This window comes from Calidris pugnax, unplaced genomic scaffold (assembly GCF_001431845.1).
Source record: "Calidris pugnax isolate Ruff unplaced genomic scaffold, ASM143184v1 scaffold56, whole genome shotgun sequence".
In the NCBI taxonomy this organism is placed as follows: domain Eukaryota; kingdom Metazoa; phylum Chordata; class Aves; order Charadriiformes; family Scolopacidae; genus Calidris; species Calidris pugnax.
Window position 1 is genome coordinate 15,623,101 of NW_015090839.1, and position 16,794 is coordinate 15,639,894.

The 16,794-nt window shown below is 38.9% G+C and overlaps 1 protein-coding gene across 1 annotated transcript in view; it reads left to right on the forward strand.

Moving 5' to 3' along the window:
• Positions 1-16,794, forward strand: part of ZFYVE26 (zinc finger, FYVE domain containing 26) — a 48,993-nt gene that overhangs the window by 1,264 nt on the left and 30,935 nt on the right. Inside the window, exons 3-16 of the mRNA XM_014941920.1 lie at positions 940-1,018; positions 1,848-1,937; positions 3,817-4,369; positions 4,974-5,104; positions 5,926-6,090; positions 7,329-7,417; positions 7,704-7,864; positions 10,407-10,589; positions 11,186-11,839; positions 13,045-13,134; positions 13,843-13,911; positions 14,589-14,740; positions 16,005-16,203; positions 16,527-16,790. Of these exons, the coding sequence (XP_014797406.1) occupies positions 940-1,018; positions 1,848-1,937; positions 3,817-4,369; positions 4,974-5,104; positions 5,926-6,090; positions 7,329-7,417; positions 7,704-7,864; positions 10,407-10,589; positions 11,186-11,839; positions 13,045-13,134; positions 13,843-13,911; positions 14,589-14,740; positions 16,005-16,203; positions 16,527-16,790 (2,879 nt within the window). The remainder of the gene's footprint in view (positions 1-939; positions 1,019-1,847; positions 1,938-3,816; positions 4,370-4,973; positions 5,105-5,925; positions 6,091-7,328; positions 7,418-7,703; positions 7,865-10,406; positions 10,590-11,185; positions 11,840-13,044; positions 13,135-13,842; positions 13,912-14,588; positions 14,741-16,004; positions 16,204-16,526; positions 16,791-16,794) is intronic.

Consider the following 16,794-nt stretch of genomic DNA (forward strand, 5'->3'; position numbering starts at 1 on the left):
TAGTTAGTTTTGATCTATGCTTTTCAGGTAGGTGCATATGAAGGATGACTATGTAGCACTTCAGGTAACACTGGTATTCCCCCTCTCTGAGTAGATCATCACACTCCTTCACATTAAAATTTGTGTGACATTTTGCTAAAGCTTCTAAGAAACAGTTTACACTGACATCAGTTAGAGGAGTCTGGAGGAAGGTTTGCACGTGGTTAGATGAATATTGCTAATGGCTACGTGAGATGTAAGCATTTTTTGATCTTTTTATCTTTGATAGTTGGCTCTCACATCTAGAGGCTTTAGTTAGCAGTGCTGACATTTTAAAGGCCAATAAACTATCTTGTACTTTTTCCTTTTCCTAGTCCATTTTACAGTACTGAATATGTTCCCTAACTGTGAAGGTTTTGGAATGTGTGTGTAAGTACTGGACCACATGAAAAGCTGATGGAAATTAGAAGTATTCTTTGTTTAATTAGTAAATTACTGCACTTTTAGTTTGGACGCAGAGTTGCACTTGTGACCTAAAACTTAGTTTCTTTTTTTTTTTTTTTTTGGCTAGAATTAGAACAGGAAATAGCAGTGTTTGGCAAGTGGTCAGATTTCAAAGAAATCTGCTGAAGTGCTTGGAGGGCTATACAGACTGAACTTTAGACCAGAAATAAATTTCACTGTTTTGAAGCAAAGAACTATGGCAGTAGTGTTGGTCTTTGGCAGATCTAAAAGCAGTTATTTGCACAGCAGAAATCGTTGAGTTAATGTATAAGTAGTATCAATATTCTGGTTTCTCTGTATTTTCATTGAGTCTGACTTGTCTTCCAACTATTTAGTCATCTTTGGTTTTATCTTATATTAAAAAAAATATAAAAATCAAAATGACAGTGTTTTCCTGGATCTCAGAGATAGGAATGACCTTGTATAATCCAGTGTATGTGTTTATTGCTTTTGTAGATGGGGACAGAATTCTAGCCCATGGAGAACTGCATGGCTTTGGCTTCTTGTGCTGGAAAAATGGCTTGCCAGAAATCAGGTACAGAAACATCCAGCTGACTTCCAAGTGTGATGTATAGCTCTGACTTCCAAGTGCAAAGTATCTGATTAGTTGCTTATTTTAAGCTATAGGCTTTCTCCCGTATTTCATGGAATTAAGTTAAGGTAGCTGGAGAGGTGCATTGCTTTTGCTTTTAACAAACTTGTCAAGACACAACTGTTAATCTTCTCCACACTGGAGAGGAAAATTGGGGTTTTTATTTGGTTTAGATAACAGAAGTTGGCTTTGTAACACTGAGCATTTCTGTAAATGGAAAGCATGAGTGTATCGACTTCTGCATTTGAGTGGCACCTTTCTCACGTTAAAGATGAAATAGCTCCAGCATCAGACAGTTCTTTTTAAGCTTTAGATGGATGTATTTGCTGTTTTCAGACAGGTGCTGTATGTTTCATGAATAAAGGAGAAACTGGTATTTTTTGTATTTTTTCCTCCTTTTTTTTTTTTTTTTCCATTTGGTACACTGGGATGTGTGATTATACTTTTTTAAAAAATTCTTTTGTCCTTGTCACTGATTAGACTTACATTTTTACTTTCTGAGGAAAGATATCTTGAATTCATGGGATTCTAATTCGTGACTTCTGTTTCCAAATGTATGGATAAATGGAATCCACTGGTATGGAAGTAGAACCTAATTGTGGAATACCCTGTGATTGAGAATTAGGTATCTTCAGAGAGGTATTTCAGTTTGCCTCAAAATATTAATGAGACAGCTAAGATGAGGTTTATATGAATAAATATGAATAAATAAAAGTAAATAAACAGAATCTTTATTGGCTAATGTCTTTCCTATTCTCTAACATTGTTTTAGAAAACTGTTCCAGTTGTTCTTCAGAAAGAAACTGAATTTTTATTGTTCTTGGAAGAACTACAGAAAGATATCTCTGAGGAAGTCCTAAAGGTGAGCTATTTAGTATGCCCTGCTGCTTCTTGTTAGTTAAGCAGAATGTCCAACTTTATCAGGTTTTGGGATCAAGTTAATGCTTCCTGTTAACTTGACTACCCGAGATGCTAATGTGTTATTAATCTTCTAGGCATCTGAAAGAGACTGTAGTTCAGATCCCTTTCTGAAGTTAATCCAATGCGCCTACAAGTGATTTCTCTGGCTAGAGAGGAAGCTGGAGGCAGGCAAGGGACAAGCTTTTCTACATGGTCCTTCTAACACACTTCAGTCCTGATTGCAGCTACTTGCCACAGTCTTATATAGATACCTTTAGCTAAAACCCACTGTGAGCCAAAATAAACTATAGTCAGCAGGCACATTTTAAAAGTATGTCTATTTTCTTCCTCAGAAGATCTTAATGTTGGTCTCCTCTGCACCCCTTTGCCCCCTTCCGAGAAGTTTCTGGGTGCTGTACTGTTAATACTAACGTTATTTGGTAATCGGTATGATGTGTGCTCTGAGGTCCAGGACCCATTTTTCCATAATTAATTAATACATGCATGGAAATATGGAAAGGTGGGTTAATATCAAAAGCAAGTATAGAGCAGGAAATCAGGAGAGTTACTAAGTGTAGAACTGTCCTAATTTGGTGTTGGTTGCAACAGAATTAGACCTGATATGTTGTGTGGAATGTCCTCAGTGGTTGCTTGTAGTCTTATAGGTTCTAACTCTTCAAAGAATATTTTTTTTGTTTTGTTTTTTTAAAGAGGAAAATGAAAACAATATTCAGAGGCTATTTGCAGCTTTTAAATATGAATAAGGAAAAGGTGTTCAGTATTTCTCTAAGAATCCAGAATTAGCAATTATAGGATGAAAGCAAGCAAAGTAAATTTGACTGTTGATTAAAATAAATCCGCTTGAAGTCTGTTAATGACTAATGAAGTCTGTGTACATTGCCATCTAACCTGCAAGGTCATGGAAGACTCCACCATTGTCTGGAACAGAAACAGGAGATTCAGCAACCTCATATCTTTGTCACAATTAGTGTCAGAGGCATGTTAGTAAGTAGAGTTACATTTTGATCCAGCAAATAAAGAAATGGGTGCTGTGGACTTGTCTTCTACTGCTAATATTCTCGTTTTTGCACACACCAACCACCTCTCCTCTCCATGTTCCCGGAGTTGTCTCTTCCAGCCAAGGACAGCATTCACATAGTTCCTGAGGTGCCACAAGTGCTGTTTAATTGCTATTCGACTGGATTGTCCCTCACCTTCCCACCCTTATTGGGAGAGCTAATTGGGAATTTTTTGTTTCTTTGTTTTCCCCTTCCTAGTTCTGGAATTGTAGGTTTGCTTCTGTCAGCAAGAAAAATTACTGTTGCTTAAAAAAGAATGTGTGAGATGGCTTCTGAATCTGTAGGCCAGTTTTAACCAAGTTTGAAAAATTAATGTTGATGAGGATGGTGCACTTGGTAGATAGATGGTATGAATATGGAAAAGTACGATTAAAAAAAAAAAAAAGACTGAATACTAATCATCGTGCTGTTACTGACTTATGAAGATACAGTCACGTCAATATATTGCTAAGAGGTAGAAGACAGTAGGGCTTCAGCCATCCCATAGGAGCTGCCTGTCAACTAAGGTGACTTGCTTATGAGCATATGGCCTATATAGTGTAATTGTGTATTACAGGAATCTTTGTATTTTGTTACATATTCAGGCATATCCATAGGAAGGATATTGGACAAGGTGGACCATTATTAATAGTTTTTTTGGTAATATGGTGTTTCCGAATTGATTTATCTTCTTGCTTTCAAGTTTCTCCTATATTTTTAATAATTTATTTCATATCTTTACTGGAATCTGAAAGGCTTGCTCTTTTATTATTTCCCTACCAGGAACTGTTTGAAGCATTTGAGTGCACCCAGAACAAGCACATCACAGACAGTAAAAGGAGAGATGGCTCTTCTCACAAATTCAGTTTGGATGTTGTTTCAGCTCTCCGGAAGCTTTTGTTGCGGGCTCCCCAGCGGGCAAAATCCCTGCTGGAGTTCTTCCAGGAGGAACAAGGCACACACAGCTCCTCGCTCCAGCAGTATTGGTCTCTGCAAAACATCTTTGTTGAATTTCTTCGTGACTCCTTGAAATCTCTGCAGAGGCTTCAGTGCTGTTCTGAGGCTTCAGCAGAGCTAGATGAAAAAGAACTAGTAGATACCATTTATGCTGCTCTTAGTATAGTGACTTTTGAGGTGGAGCATCAGGCAGATGAAGTACGGCACCTATTCAGGGAGCTCCTGGATGTATGCTGGGCTGAGGGAAGCCCACTGAAGGAGGAGAAGCTACTAAGCTGTATGCTGAGGAAACAGAGCCATGGCCTGTTAAGCCTGTATAGCAGTGTTCTCATAGAAAGAATAAGAGAAAAATTTCTGGTGTCAAAATCAATACGAAAAGGTTTGTTTCACTTTTTGCTTTGTTTTTGTTCCTTGTTTACCGAAGCCATTGAGGCATTAAATAAGCAAGTTGTCAAGGAGTCGGGCAGTGTTCTTGCTAAAGTGCCTTAACAACCATGGAGTCTTGTAAAAGATGATGCTAAGATGACTTAAAGCAAGGAATTGACATAGGATCTGAGAAGTTCCTGTGGTGGATGGGTCTTTGCTAAGGCCCTGCAAAGCAGCCCAGTGTCACAGAGTGGAAGTGAGAATTCATGCAACATACAGATAAGATGTGTATGACTGGAGAAAGAAAGACAGTGTGACCCCAGTTAATGCAAGCAACCTGTGTGCTGAACAGGTTCTTGTTATGTTAACAACGGTCCAGGCAGTTTCCTGGTTTCCTATCTGACCTGTTTATTTTCTAGTAAATTTCTCTGCTTGGCTTTCTTGGCCAGTAAAAGTATCTGAGAGTCTTAACTGTTAATATGTAACAGTATTTGAGGAAATTTTGAGTGTTTCTCAGTTTAAATTTAGTGTTTCTCAGTTTAAATTAACAGCAAATTATGTTTCTTTCAAAGATACTACTCTGTACTGGAAGGTAGTCTTGTTGTGGTGTTTTTTAGGTTCATCTGAACAGCTGGATACAGAGCGAACTGTGATGAGTCTGTTCTCAGATCCCAAAGAGGCTGCTTCTTGGAAGACAGCCTATTTCTACTGCTTGAGCAGCAGCAAGCATTTTCTGGAACAGATTCTGGTATGGCCATAAAATCATTAAGGGGGAAACCCAAAGGTGCCTAAAGTCAGTCCCTGTATTGAACGTACCTTGGTGGAGCACAGAAGCATTTTCTATTCAAATAGTGCTTAGGTAACTGGTGATAACTTCCCTACTTTCAGTTGTGTGATGAACTCAAAATGTTCAGTGAGATTTTTGGAAAAGCTCATCTGCATGCAGACTGAAGATTAAATCTTCAGGATTTAAAAAGTCCTGTGATCTGCTTGTAATTTTGTGGGGTACACCACTTGATTTACCCCATGACCTTGCAGTCATTGCTTTGCTTTTCTGATGCTGGTAGACTTGGGGCAGTGAGACTAGTTTGCAAAGCAAAATTTATATTTTAAAGAGCTTGAAGATCTCGTGAAAAATACTCTGGTATGAATTAAATTATTGGAATGTATTTACATAGATAGAAGAAATAGAATACAGGCAGGTGGTCACTGTTAAAGTGCAAGTTTTTAATGTTTGACTTATTTCCACTTCTAGATAATGTGCTCATTCAAGTTTCTTACCTAATGCCCTTGTGAGAGACATCATCAATAGAAAGAATGTGAAGATAATGTAGTTAGGAAGTATGAGTTGGCCCTGTAGTAAACATTTGAAATTTGTTTTTCCCCTCATGACAAGTTTACTGAATGGTAACTTGATGGCTTGGAAAACAAGTTTAGGAAAGTTCCAGATGCAGAACTTTCCTATTTTAGTGAAGCTAATATTGAAATGGCTATTTGTTTACATAACCCACCAGGCATTATGTGTCTCTGCATTTGGAAAGATAAGCGCTTCTTCCTTTTGTTTTCTAGGTGACTGCATTAACTTTACTGAAAAGAGAAGACTACTCAGGCCTGAACAGTTTATTGAGGAGAGAATTCAGCCCCCTTAGCCGCCTCTTGGTATTGCTAGGATGGACTCATTGTCAAAGCTTGGAGTCAGCAAAAGCATTGCTATGGACTCTCCACAAAAGTCAGGTAAATCAGCAGAAAGCAAGTCACAGTGTCCCAGCCTGAGTCCAGATAATGCAATTTGTTTGCTTAAGTTGTTCATTGTGTTTCTGATTAGATTTTTTTTCCTGGCTTGCAAAAAAAATTTAAAAACTATCGCAATTTGAGGTTGTAAATTGGGATTATCTGAACTGTGAATTTTCTTTCAATAAACAAATAAGGAGTTTCCAGTGAGAATGTTAATCTTTCTCAAAAGGGAATTAAAAAAGATAAGTTGTGTATAAGTAACATTATTGAACACTTGCACTTCATTTTACTCCTCACCCTGAAGGGAGTATGATTGCCCAGGGGATTCTGAAAGTTTCTCTTGCATGAAGTCTTCAGCCTGTGCTCTTAACATAGGAGAGAGAAAGACCACGGCGGTTGTTGACTAGTTTCGAAAAGAGCTGGGGGATGTTTGGTCGGTGTCATTGTGTCCAGTGAGTCATCCCTGGCTAGTGACTAATTCTGGTGATAGCTAAACTGAGTTCTGCGACAGGGTAGCTTGGAAATTTCCTGTACCTGTTCTCAAAATGCAATAATAAATGACAGGAGTTGTAACTGAAAGATCCACCTTCTTTGGGGGTAGTCTTCATCTTTGAAGAAGAGAGAGGATTCTAACTCTGGGGGTGTAGTTGCAGTTCATTTGATGGCTTGGGTGACAGAGGTGGGGAGACAGGAAGCCTTGCAGTGCTAGATCGTTGGGGCAGATCTAGGCTGGTATTGCCTTAAGGGAGTTACCATCTATTGGTAATAAACTGAAGGTCCACTCGGTAGCCTCTGCAAAGTGAAAGTCTTAGATCTGATTTTAGAAGGCAGGCATCAGTAGTAGAAAAGCACATGGAAAAGGACAGTAACTGTCTGCTCCCCAGTATATCATCTGTTCTGGTACATGATTAGTTGTAGAGGTTAGGGTCTTGGGCTGTTATTGGGAAACATTAATTTACATTTTGAGAGCTAACCTTGATAAGGGATATAACCACCTTTCCATGGTCTGTAGGTGTGTTGAGTGGAGGCTGACCGATTTTGATGCTCCTTCAGAATAGCCCTTCCTTTCTGGCTCTTTTTATTAAACAGTTTTATTAAAACTAGTGATTTTCTGTACTTGAAATTACCATCTGAATAAAGAAGTCTTATGAACATCCCATGTGTGACACAGGCTTGGTTCTGCTGTGTGACTAGAGGATTTGTGGTAAAGGGATTCTTTTATTTGTCTTTCCATTTAGGATCTGTACAGTGATTCAGTACTGAAAGATTTCTGTGATGGGCTGTGGGCTCAGGTGGAAGTTCTTGAATGGTGCATACAGCAAAACAGGTAAAACAGTCGGAAGGACCTTTTCCAAACTGTCTTGCCAAATCTGCCTATTAGTCAATTTATGTATGCAAATAGAAATTGTGTTTTCTGTGAATCTTGGCTAATCATCTCCTAGTGACTGTATATCACAAGCTCTTGAAATTGCTTCATGGGCATTAGTTAAGCTATTTGTTTTTCAACTGTAGTAGTTTGATTGAATCAGAATTAGAGTGGGAAATACATATTTGAACATGGCTGAGAGACCTAAATCTGTTTGTGCCACCTCTTTGTTTGTTCTCTCTTGCAGTATTACTATCCCAAGGAAGGTTCTTTTGCAACACTTGCACAGTCTAGATTGCCACACTGCAGTGTACTCTCTTCATCATCTCACTAATCTTCTGGCACTGAATGAAGACGATGTTATTGAGCTTCTTCAGAAAGTTCCTGCTAGAGATCAACAGATGCAGGGTAAATGTGTAGGGTCATGAGAACACAGAAAAACCTCAATCTGTTGAGTATGTGCTGCTCAGTATTTCTGGCAGAAAGAATCTGTACTTTTGACCTACTTCTGTAAATAAGGAAGATAACAGCTGCTTTGTGGAAGAAAGCTAGAGATCCTGTGGAAATTATTTTAGAATCCTTTTGGGGAGTAAATTGTCTCTCAGTGAGGAGTTGTGAGATCTCTTTGATCTCTCACAAGGACAGAGCTCTGAAAGAGCTTTTTCAAAATGGTAACAAGACTTTGCACATGCTTATACCATGTGCTACTCATGTAACTTATATATGGGTATAATACCCTTAGCTTAAAAAATAAGGGTATATTTTGAATTTCAGCCATCTGTGCACTTAAATTGAGAATCAAGGGCAAAACCAGGTGAAATTGACAATATCTCATACTGTAACATTTTTGAAATATACAAAATGGTTTTTGTTCTTCTAATACTAAGTCTTGCCAAATCTACTTTAATATTAAAATCAGTAATTTACCTCCAGGCTGTATTTACATCTCTCTTGCCTCACTTCTCTCATCTTCCCATATTCCAATTTGGTGCCTAAAATACCTGAGAGTACTGTAAACTTTAATTCGCTTAGAAGTGAGTCTTCTTACACACTCTTTTTTTGGTACAAAATAGCTGCTGATAGGGCCTCTTAGTAATGATACAGAAGCTCAGTTTTCCTGTGTGCACTAGAACTGAAGAAGCTGCAGTTTTTTGTGCCGTATTCCTTCTATGGACAGGAATTTGTACATGTGTATTTTCAGACTGAGTTGGACGGACAGCTCTCAGTAGTGGATGTTGTACAGACTTTCCAGGTTGCCTAGTGAGAAGCAGTTTTCTGTCCTTCCAGTATCATATTGTTAAGATGTTGGTTTCCAGTCCTATTTTTACAGCTTTTGTTGTTAGTATTACCATAACAGTTGTCTTAAAAGACATAATAATTGGGACTGTATATAGATTTCTGGTTTCAGCGTCTTGCCTTCTGAATGTAATTGTTTAGCTGTTGCTGATGTTGGGTGTTTTTCAATTCTTTTATGCTTGAATTCTGTCAAAAGCTTTCAAAGATAGGAGGAGGCAGTGCCATCATATCTTCTGGGAGCTGCACATCTGTAACAAAAGAACTCTAGCTGTGGTTTCTCTTCTTCTTTCATATCACCTTAATTTACGGAACTAGTTAATGGAAGACAAGTCCTCCCTCTCTTTTCAGCTCAGTGATTATTGTAAAATTCAGATAATCCTATTAAAACAGTTTCATAGAATCTCATTTAAAATAATCTATTTTTAAACTTAAAGGGAGAAGAGGAATCATGAAATTTTGATTTGTCTGACTTGTTAGTGTTGACAGCCCTTCTTCTCCCCTTCCTGCATGTACTTCCCCTTCTTGCCCTTCTTTCTGACACATCTGTCGGCTGCAGCAGTGAAACTGAAGTAGTGGTACTGGTTGGTAGCTGTGTTCAGGCACCCTTCAGATCAGGGTAATGCTGGCTTTCAGATGGCATTCAGATGTGTAATGCTGGCTTTGTTCAGTCACACTAACAACAGAAACGATGGGCAGAAATTTCCTCATGAGATACAAAATTCAAGAATAAGGTGTTAATGTTTCTGACATAGGGAAAACAGGTGCTTGTAGTTAAAAGTAGTTTTTCAGTATTGGTACAAGGAAAAGGATTGCTTTAGATGCGGGTACTGACACAGACTCGCTGCCTCCAAATCTTTCCACACAGGAGGCAAAAGTGTATTAAAATTGCATTTGATTATGAGTGTGTAATCTTGTACTATCTTTAGATAACTATTTCTTTTTCAGAGGACTGTACTTATCGGATCTCTGGCTTCACCTGCCTGAAGGTCACTTAAGACAGTGGTATTGAGAGCTTTTTGTGTGCTACACATTAGTGTATTGCTGCTGGTGAATTAAAGCATTTTTGTGGCCCTGTGGGTTCTGCAAAGGATTCGGACTTGGATGTTTCCTCAGTTCATCTGCTGTCTACATTATAGTTTTCCCTTATTTAAGAATGTAGGATAGTGTATTCAAGCTCTAATTTAACACTGTCTGGGGATTTGGGGTTTTGTTGGTTTTTTTTAACCTTTGTACAGTCGTTGGATAATTAATCTAAACCCAACACAACAGAATATATGACACTATGTTGTGTTCCTAGGTGAAGGTGACGATGATGCAACTTTTACATAGTCTGCAACTCTGGTATTCTGTTGTACTAAGAAGGCATGTGACACCTTCCCTCTGTGCTGTAGTCAGGTCCTGTCACACAAATTCACATATTCCCTTTTCAGAAAGGAACTGTACCTAACTGCTCTGTGCTTATCTATTGTGGTTTTTTGTTTTTGTTTTTTTCCAAATGTTGTGAAGTAACAGTGAGGTACAGCAAAGCTGGGATGGAGGTGACACTGGGGAAGAAAGACTGGATAAATATTGCTGTGTGGGAACCGCAGGAAAAAAATTAACTTGCTTTCTTGCCTACTTCCTCCCCCCTTACCACCCTTATTTCCCTCCACAGTGGCAACACTCCCTAACACCCTGAGTCAGCAACGCAATCTGGCGCTCTTTCGAGCATTTTGCGCCATGAAGTACGCAATCTATGCTCTCTGTGTGAATTCACATAAGCATGCCAAGTGCAAAGATTGTGTACGCAGCCTCCTTGGTGATATCCCTGAAGATGCAGCTTTTCAAGAACGAGCAGGTGATTGGCCTCTTTTCTCAGGTTCAGTAGCTTGCGCTTTTCCATTTACTGGGCTCTGAATTATCACTTAGTATTGGGATAATACTGCACCCTTTGTACATATGATGTTCTTGTTCTGTGGGCTATGAATGCTTTGTAAACAAGTATAATGGCATTTCTTTGAGATGCTGTTAACTTTAGTAATAATAGATACGAGTAAGCTACCTGCCTTATTCTAAAATATTTAAGGTAATTGTATTAAAAATACAGTGCAAAAAGAAGGTGGTATTAGATACAGGATTGTAGTCACAGGGATGTTTTTGTGAGAGCACATGATTTCCTGGAGCTGAAACTGTTTTAATGGCTAGAATGACTGTAATCTGAGTTTGCACATCATTGCACAAGGTGATAATTTGCGTTACTGAGAGGGAGGAAGCACACTACCTTTATAAATGTAAAATGTTGGACATGTGTTTACTTGATTATTGAAGGAATGATCAGTTCTGAGCTACTGGGATAGTTCCCCCATGTAGGATTTTTTTAAAGGGCAAAGGTTGGAGGAAGGAACTCTTGGAAAATGTTGTAAATGTTCTTTATTTTTCTTTTTAATTATACAGATTGCTCTTCAGTATTTCCTCAGTACCTTGTGAAGTGCCAGCAGTTCTTAAGGAGTGTTCCTGTTCCTCTGCGCCTGGAGGTTTTAGAGAACATCTTCTCCTTGCTTTTTGTTTCCTACAGTGACCTCCATACTGAGACTCTTCTACCTGAGGACTATGCAGAGGATGATGATCTTGACAAAAAGAGTACTACTGTGGGTGTAGAAGGCAGTGCTAGTCGGCGGTCTTCTACCTCAGAAAGTCCACAACGCCTAATAGAGGCTGAAAAGAAATTAGAGAGGCATCTGCTGGCTGCTCAGACAGTTCACAGAGATGCCCAAGATTTTCATGACTCGATGTTAGGTGGCAAAAGCTGTGAAACCTCTAGGCTGAGCTACCTGGATCTAAAACACTTCACCAGTGGTGTTACTGGATTTTTAGTGGATGACGTGGCTATGGATGCCTTTCTCACATTGCTCCTCAGCCATCTGGAAGAAATTCAGAGTTCTCTCCCATGGGACTCCAGTAATGTGCTTCGTGAAGAGCTGGAGCTTGTTGAGTGTTTGAATCTTTCTGCAAGCAGAGATGCCTTTGGAAGTCGTGTGTTACAGTTTTCCAAATACCTTTCTGAAGCTCACTGGCGATACAAGGTGGTGATAAGTAATAGAAATGCAGGTAGGCTTTGTGTTTGCCACTTTCTGATTTATCAATGCTGCTCTGTGACAGCCGACCAGGCAGTGATCTCAACTAAATTCCCAGAGCTTCTTACTGAGGGAGCACATTTTGGCAGATATTAGGAGAGTGACCAAGTTGGAGATCACCTAGTTCTTGTGCTGTTCTTCAATAGGAGTGCTCTCTATTCTAATCAGAGAGTTTGGGTTTTCTTTTTCTTTTTTCCTCGTCCCTTTCATGGACACACTGCTTCAGTTCGCCTGAACTCTCCTGCCCCTTTGTCACAAATGATGTTGACAGTGCAGTGATACAAAGGGATGTGGTGTGTGATCCAATGCAAGCCAGACAGACTCATCTCATTCATAGAGAGAGTGTTGATTTGGCCCAATCTGGAAACATGTTAGGAACATGTGTCAAAGGAAGTTGAATTATTCTGGAATGCAGACCACTCCTCAGGAATACCTAGAACAACACACTCGGGAATCTATTTCCCACCCTTCTCCATATCCTATAACTTGTTAGCCCTTCTACAATCAGATTTCTGCATGTGTCATAGTGTGGCTTACTGTGTATCTCAGACCATGCTAAGACCAGGTACCAAGAAAGATTGGGCAGTATGGACCTTAAATGTTCCAAATTTCCAAACCTATATTCAACTGTTTCTCAAATCTACTCCTATAAAGGAGGGGATGTGATGGGACTTAAGTAACCCATGTTACTTCCTCACTTGCAGAATTGTTGACTGAGTCAGGGTTTATACTGTCCTGCATTACTGAAGAACTCAGCTGTTTCAGCAAAACCTTCATGACAAATCAAACTTTTTTTTTTTTTTTTTAACTGTTCTAATTCTTATTCTTGTTTCTAGCTGCTTATGTACTTGGACTATACCTATTTTTCTCTATAGTTAGAATCATAGAATCATTTAGATAGGAAAAGACTCTTAGTAAAAGACTCTTAGTACTCATTAGGGGTGTGTAGAAGGAATAGTACATTCCAAATAACATTGGATGTGGATGTGAAAAACACAGTAATAGTTAAATTGAATCAAAAGTATTTCAAGCTGCTGGTTTAAACTTTACTGCAGAAGAGCTCTTAGCTGAGATCAGGAGATTCTTACAATTCTTCTGATAGATTCTTAAGGCAGAAAAATAACTGTGTTTATGGCCTGTCCAGCTATTTGGTAATGTTTTTGTTTAAATGTTTCACAGAACATCAACTTGCAGCTTCCAGGAGGTACTGCTCTTTAATCAGGTGCTCCAGCTTTAAGAAACGAAGTAGATCTCGAAGGTACAAGACAGGTAGGTTGAGAAACTGACTTAGAGAAGACATCTCTGAAACGCGTGTAAGTTTGGTGAGCTGAATGCAGTTAATGGACTAGGAGTCTGAACTAGGTTTATTTCCTTTAGTTTTCTAACTGCTTTGAAGTGTCTTAGTCCAATTCCACTTGGATTGAAGTTGTTTTCCTAAAGCTCACCTGAACGACTAAAAGATAATTAATTTTAAATTCAGGTAATGAAATAACTTCTTTCATACATAGTCTGATTTGGGGCAGGAGGGAACTTTGCGACTACGGTACCAGTTCTTCCCTTTCTTCACTATATCCAATGTCTGTTTGGTATGTTTTCATTCATATCATAGTAGTATCTAGGATGTGAATTTTCTGGAATTTGTGGATTAAATTGGCAGCTTATGGAGAAAGTTGGGTTTCTCACCCTTTTCTCTTTAGCCTTTAAAAGATATGTCTGGTTTTGGAGTGGGATGTTCCAAAATAAGAAACTTTAAAGTATCTGACATGAGTCACTGATGGGCCGCCCAACATAGTCTCTTGCCTAGCATTTTCTTCAATTCAGCATTTTTGCATTTATCATAGACATCAGTGATTGCTCATTTGTGAGATACTCTTGAAGATCTCTTGCGATTGCCTGATCTGTTATTTGCAGTAAGTTTTAATACCTTGTCTAGAAAAAGTGTATTTAATCTGCTGGTTTTGATTGTTTCCGTTTTAGATGGGAAAGAGGGAACTTCCAGTGCATCATTAGAAAGTACAAGTAGCGAGCTAAGCACCAGTACCTCAGGTATTAAGCCACAAAAGTAGTATTTCTTTGTCTTGTCAATGTGCATGATCTTGTATTTGCTTGTCTAGTTAATGTGAATTACTGCTCTATGCAGGACATAATTAGAACTTTTCAATTCTCAGAGCTCCCAATTTTGGCTGACATTTTTTCTAATTTGAATAGTACATATCTCTTCTTCTGGAATAAGAAAATTAGATTTTTCACGATATTTTTGGATTATAGGAAAGAACTCCACCATCTCATGTTCACTGCAGCCAAGGTTACCCCCAACTCTCACATCCCCAACTAGTCCTTTGTTTGTCAGCACAGGGTCCAGTGGCTCACCTCTCCTCGTTGGGTCCTCCACCACCTGTGTCAAAAAGTTATCATCAATGCTCAAAGCACTCTCCCTTTACCTATACTGAACCAGGGCCCTAGCATTGCATCCGCAGTATGTAGCCACTAAAGAGTGTTAAATTTGGATGAGATCCAAACTGGAAATTCTGACCAAATAATGAAATTTTATGAGAATTTTTAAGAAGATGTTTATGTTGACTTCTTTATCCTAAAACTTTCTTGTGACTCTGCTCATATGTTTTTGTGTTAAATATGTGAAGTACTGTTACCTGGCAGTTGGCTGTTATCTGGTGAAATAATTTTTCCATAATAGTATATGGATTAATTCTGTTGTCTTGCAGAGGGGAGTACCAGTAATGTGTCTGGCTCGAGTGATTTGGAAAGCAGGGTGAGACCACAACAGCAGAACCCCCTCATTCCTATGATGCTTTCGCCACCAGAATCACTATTAGTTTCTTGTGTTTTGAGAGGAAACTTCGTAGAAGCCCATCAGGTAAATGAGTTGCATGTATTTTGTGCAAGTAAAAATCTAATTTTATATTGATGTTTGTGGTTGTGATAGCTGATGAAATTCCTTTTCCTTCTGCATTAGCAAGCATAGGGCTGAAACATCTGCATTGCAAGTGAAAGGGTCACTTCAGAAGTAGAAGCAAGTGAAAGAAACAAAGATATTCCAAACCAACATCCCAAGGATACTATTTTTTTTAACTTGGTATATAAAAATGCTTTCTCTAAACCTGGGTTCTCAAAGTGTGAAAATGTTTGATGACAGCTGGCCAGGCTCAGTGTTTCAACTGAATGAAGAACATGAAGAGCTCATTTGAAGCCTCATGAGGAAGCAGCATCTGAACTGCTTACTTTAGTCAGTCTGGCACTTGTAAACCCAGCAGGAACATGCAAATGCATCCTTGCCCAAAGCACAGCCAAAGTGATGACTGAATTTATTTGAAGGAGGTATGTTTTGAGGCTAAATTCACCATACTGAAAATAAGCAGAAAGACTTGAAATTGACAATCTGCACATTTGTAGTTCTTTGCTCCCCCACAGCTGTTCATATCTTTCTCTGTGTGCCCTGAGTGATTGGATCCTCCGCAAAAAGCAGTGACCTGGCTGAGTTTCAGATAGTGATGTGGAGCAGCTGATATCATATAAGCATTGCATTAGCAGCAGGTTACTGCTCAACTCATTAGTTCTGTTTGACATCAAGCATGCCACTTCATCTTTTCCCTACTTACAGAACCAAAAAAAGCTCTTGTTTTGCTTTGTTACTTTGAATTTCAGTATTGTTGGTGATAAAGAATTCAACCTTGGTTTGTTTTCTGTTGATTTGAGAACAGGAACTTTCACAGCTGTGCTTATCTACTCAGTGTTTAAATTTCTAGAAGGTATTACTTGCTGAATAAGAATTTGTTTAAAATAGTTTATTTTGGTGGCCCAAGTTGATAGATTTCTCTCGCTACATAGTCTATTGAAATAACGCAGAGTCATTTTGAAAAGCATGGTTGACAAAAACTATTCAGCTCTCGCCTTGCAGCAAATAATTGCTAAGCTTTATGAAAACAGTTGAAAGATATCTCCAAGGTGCTGTTTTTCAAGCATTTCAAAGTCGCTAGAAAAATCCCCCCACCACCTCAGCCTGCTGTGTCTGGGAGACGTTTTTTAATTCCCTCATTTCCTCTAAAACCCCCCAAAACTCTTTGACCTTTGAAAACTTCTTTTGACATGCTCCGTAATTAATCTGTTATTGTTTCTGAAAGGTGGCTTTGATGTTTAGTCTGGATACTTCACCGTGCTATGGTGAATTGGTTTTCATGGAGCGCTATCAAGAGGCGGTACAAGAAATGGCAAGAGTGGAGCACAATATTGAGAATCAAGCATCAGATGGTACTGGAGGCATCAGGAAATCTGGCAGTGGCCGCTCAACACTGCAAGCTATTGGGAACGCAGCAGCAGCTGGTAAGGACTGGGTTTTTTGAGTTCTTCTCATAAAAGGTGAGGGAGAAGTGGAAAACGGGAAAAAGCAATTTGAATATTGTCATAATAAGTGCAAGAATTGTTCAGAAGAGTAAGTGGTGGTTCTTTGACTTAGAAGGAGACTAAGAATGCTGAAATTTGCTGTTGATGCCCAGTTAGTTCTATCCATTCTGCAGTAATTGGTCCATGAAGCAGGCTACCTATTGAATTATTTTCCTAAAGAATTAGAGAATAATTATCCATGACAGGATCTGAGATAAATATGGTGTTTATTTAGTGATTGTGTGTTTTGCTGACATACATAGGTATGGTGTTCTATTCCATCTCTGATGTTACTGATAAATTGCTTGCAACTTCTGGAAGTCTTGCTCCTACTCTCCAAGAGAACTTTTGGATCAGCAACATCCAGCTGGAGCATACTGATCCTCTGCGGGAAGTCCTTGAGGACCTCAGTCCTTCAGCGATGGCGGCATTTGATCTAGCTTGTACTCAGTGCCATCTTTGGAAGACATGCAAACAGCTTTTGGAAACAGCAGAAAGAAGATTGTACAACAGCCTTGAAACTCGGGGTAG